We start from the raw sequence: 4,351 nt of genomic DNA, 5'->3' as shown, positions 1-4,351 counted from the left end.
AATTTTCTCGCAAAATTCTACTGATAGTGCTTCTACTTATTCCACACAAAGAATGTGGCGAAATGAATATCCCGATCGTACACCGCATTCGCGCAATGTTTTCATTCGTTTACAACGGCGGATAATTCAAAAAGGTATCGTCCAACCGGATTATAATAAAGGAATGCAAATTCATCGTCCGCTTCGTGCAGTACGGGCACCTGATATAATTGCTTCTGCTCTTGTAAATCCTACCGATTCTTTAAGAAGACGAGAAAGAGATAGTGGAATAAGTAGAAGCACTATCAGTAGAATTTTGCGAGAAAATTCATTTCATCCATATCGAATGTCACTTCACCAGGCCATGACATTGGACGATCATAGACAAAGACTGATATTCTGTAATTGGATTACTCAACAATTACCTATTTTCCATAGAAGTATCTTGTTTTATAATGAGTGCACCTTCAAAAGTGACGGCGAAGTAAACACACATAATTTCCGTTATTGAGCGCAAGAGAATCCACATTGGTATCGAGAAATCGATCATCAACGTATCTGGAAAGTCAATGTTTGGTGCGGAATTGTCTCAAGATTCGAAGCAGATTCAATTGTTGTATCCACTCGAGAAATTCTCTCTTGTTGTCGTGATCAATTTCTGTGTCCCAGTCCAGTTGTTGATCCCATAAACGTCGCAACATTAATTTTGGTTTAAGTAACACCGGGCAGATGAATCCTAATGGGTCAAACACTCTGCACGTTGCTGAAAGTACAACTCTCTTCGTAATTTTTTCTGGTATTGTATTCGATAGGAATCCTGCCAATGCCAAAGTATCTCTTTCAGTGTCCCACAGAAGACCAAGTACTGTAGTGTATTCATATTGGCTCTTCATATCAGTGTACCTCCATTTTCTTAAATCTACTTCGCTTCGTTCATTAGAGAAGTAGCCTCTTTTTGGAATGTTTGTAAGTCAGCATGTGAATCGACGCTTGTAATACAATCATCCACATAAAATGATTTCGCGAGTTTTTTACAGATTGCTTCTCTGGTTGTTGAGTTGGTAGTATTGGAGCTTCGTTCAATATGTAACTCAATAGTTCCTGCTAATAAAAAAGGGCTACTTGATACACCAAAGACTACTCTACGATGTCTGTATGTTATGATATTTCCTTGAGTATCCCACCACAGAAATCTCAGGACATCTCTATCTGACTGTGTAATACTTATCTGAAGAAAAGCTTTTGCGATGTCTGCTGTTACTCCTATCTTCCTTTCCCGGAATCGATGTAATATAGCTGGAATAAGCTCAAGTAAATTGGGGCCAGTTTCTAAACATTGATTTAACGATGGTGAGGTTTTTGTTTTCGCTGAAGCATCAAAACCTGGTCTAATTCTGGTCGTACTTTTCTCTTTGACGACATGCCTGTGAGGAAGATAGTAGCCTCTGTCTCCGACCTCACTTTCTGGAACTCTCTCGATAATGCCTTCAGATAGCCAATCATTGAAGACTGCTTCGTAATCTTCATATAAGTTTTCTTGACGTAGTTTCTTCGTACTTGATTTTAATCTCTTCTCAGCTATTTCTCTATTGTCTTGCAGCACTGGATGATTTACTTTCCAAGGTAATAGAACCTCATAGCGTCCTTCATCGTTAATCTTAGTTGTATTTCGAAACAAGGTTTTTACTTCTTGACGTACCTCTTTGGTTTCGCTTTCTATAGGATCTATAATTCCTAACGTATCCAGTTTCCACAGGTTTGACACTTCGCCGTTCTCTGCCATCATGGATATGATCATTAAAGTTGTATCTTCTTTGGTATTGTCAATTAAGTTTTTGCCCATTAAAGTCCAACCAAGCTTCGTTTCAATAGCTGTTACATTATCATCTACCTGAAGGATCTTTCCGGTAAATAATCTGCCGGCAACGTCTGCTCCTATTAATATCGTGATAAATTCGTCGCCTTCCCTGTTATCGGACAGTTGTACCTTATTGTTTTCAAGCGTGTCCTTCCATAGCTTACAGTTTGACTTGGGGGTGTTGAGACATATAATTTGTTGCTGAAAAGCGATAAAATCGCACTTGTACGAACCATCGAGGTGCTCTAAATAAATCCGATATGCCTGATGATTTTTAGGTTTGGTTCTGGCTCCTCCGAATAACAAATGTATCATGGTTTGTTCTCCTATGATTTTATAACCTACTTCTTCTGCTCCTCGGCTTAAAATGTAAGACTTGTGAGAACCAGTGTCAATAATAGCTCGTACGTTTATCGTACCTGTGGGACCTCGCAATCTGACTTTTAACAAGGGTAGAAATACTTTTGTATTCAAATTTATGTTAGCAAGACTAGTACTTACTTCATTAAAACCTGACTCATTTGATTCTTTTTGTGTGTTTTTGTTTGATTTTTCGTCGCTATTGACTAAATTTCTGCATAACAGCAGACAATGCCCTTTTCCACACCAAGAACATTTTTGCTTACTGCGACATTTTATGTAGCTATGTCCTATTCGTAAACATTTGAAACAACCGTGTTTATTCTTGATTAAAGTGACTCGCTGTTCCATGGACATGCTCCTGGCTTTTTTGCAGTGTAGACTGTCATGACTTTCTTCGCAAAACAAACATTTTGGCGGGCTTGTTTCCTTCATTGTTAATAATCCGGCTGCTGTGACGATATCTTGATCTTTGTCACTTTTTGTTTTCTTTTTATTCTTCGCTGGATCGTTAGTTGTTTCAAAGCATGTCTTAGCCATATGGATGCGTTCTTCGCTTTCCACTTCTTTTCCTAAAAATGCCATTAAATGCATAAGACGATCTTTTGCAGTAATATTTGTGGCTGAAACATCTCTTGTAGTTATTGCTCGTTGCCAGGTTCTTAGAATTTCTTCCGGCAACGAAGACTCGACTAACGGAAATAACATGGCCGCGCACATATCTGTTGTTACGCCTAATGATTCGAGCGCTCTTAAATGTGTCTCTAACTTATCATAGATGGAAATTAGTGAAATATTCTTGTTTTTGTTCAAAACTAATTTCAGTAGTTCTCGCACATAAAATTCTATGAGTAAGTCTTTTTTACCAAAACGAGATTTTAGACTGTCTATGGCCTTTTCATAATTGTCTGCGGTGGGGGGGAAACTATTGACTACCTCGAATGCTCGCGAATCTTTGACTGTAGATTGCAAAAGATAATGAAATTTGTCTTCTCTTGAAAATGTTGCGTCTTCATGAATTTTTTGGAATGTGCTCCAGAATGAGAGCCAGTCCTTAATTTCGCCCCCAAATTTTCTTAACTCTATTTTAGGAAGTTTTAATGTGCGAATACTTTCCTGATAAGTTACTATTGCTGGCTGTGAGGATGGTGTTGGCGTTGCTTTTACTTCCATAATATCATTTAACTCGATCTTTGCTTGATGATATTTTGTGGCATATTCATCTGCGATTTCCAGTTCTTTCGTAAGGGTTTCCTCTTGTTCGTTGGCGCTGATCATCCCATCTCGTATCTTGTGACTTAATTCGGTGAGTTCGATTGCTTTATCCCGAATTAATGCAAACTGTGTCTGTAACTTGGTTAGATTCGGTGATGGTCTTTGCATCTCATCTTGAAAAACGTTATATGCCTTTGTAAATGAGCTGCGAATAATCTTCTGTGACGATTTCAGCTTATCCATTGTGATTGATAACTTAACTTCTCACGCTCTTTTTCTTGCGGATGGTTAGCAACGATAATACACGGTCGCCAATTGTTGCTAATCAAGTAAGTGGAATTGTATATCATAAATAAAAAGACCGTGTTGCTAATAAAAGTACTGGAAATTTTATATCAGTCGGAACGTTACACGTGGCAAAGAACGCGCCGCATCGCCGCCATCTACTTATTATCTGTCTTCTTCTTCAGTTTTTATATGTATGTTCGTTTTAAACTGGCACCTTTGATAATGTATCAAATACTTTTTATGGTAATATATTATCAGATAATCATTTAAATTCTTAAAGCTTTACATTTTTGAGAATATACTTTATGTATGTTCACCTTGAACTGGGACTTTGAATAATATATCAGTTACTTTTCATGGTAATATATATTGTTACATAATTTCAATTTTTATATGTATATTGTTAGATAATATATTATCAGATAAAAATGTAAATTTTTAAAGCTTTACATTTTGGAGAATACGCTTTATGTATGTTTACCTTGAACTGGGACTTTGAATAATATATCAGTTACTTTTCATAGTAATATATATTGTTACATAGTAATTTCAATTTTTAAAAGTTTACATTTTTTTGAAGATCTGCTTATATTTTTGCACATGGCCTGATCTTTTCATTGTAATGATATTTTTGGTCTATATCACATACTT

The 4,351-nt window shown here is 36.7% G+C and overlaps 1 protein-coding gene across 1 annotated transcript; it reads right to left on the bottom strand.

Moving 5' to 3' along the window:
* Positions 1-898: 898 nt before the first annotated feature.
* On the bottom strand, positions 899-3,655 carry LOC108759279 (uncharacterized). Its single transcript, XM_018504635.1, has one exon. It carries the CDS (start codon positions 3,653-3,655, stop codon positions 899-901), a length of 2,757 nt encoding a protein of 918 aa, XP_018360137.1.
* Positions 3,656-4,351: the final 696 nt, after the last annotated feature.

Source organism: Trachymyrmex cornetzi, unplaced genomic scaffold, assembly GCF_001594075.2.
Source record: "Trachymyrmex cornetzi isolate Tcor2-1 unplaced genomic scaffold, Tcor1.1 scaffold178, whole genome shotgun sequence".
NCBI lineage: Eukaryota > Metazoa > Arthropoda > Insecta > Hymenoptera > Formicidae > Trachymyrmex > Trachymyrmex cornetzi.
Note: the sequence above shows the minus strand (reverse complement) of the source record. Positions and strands in the feature narration are given on the sequence as shown.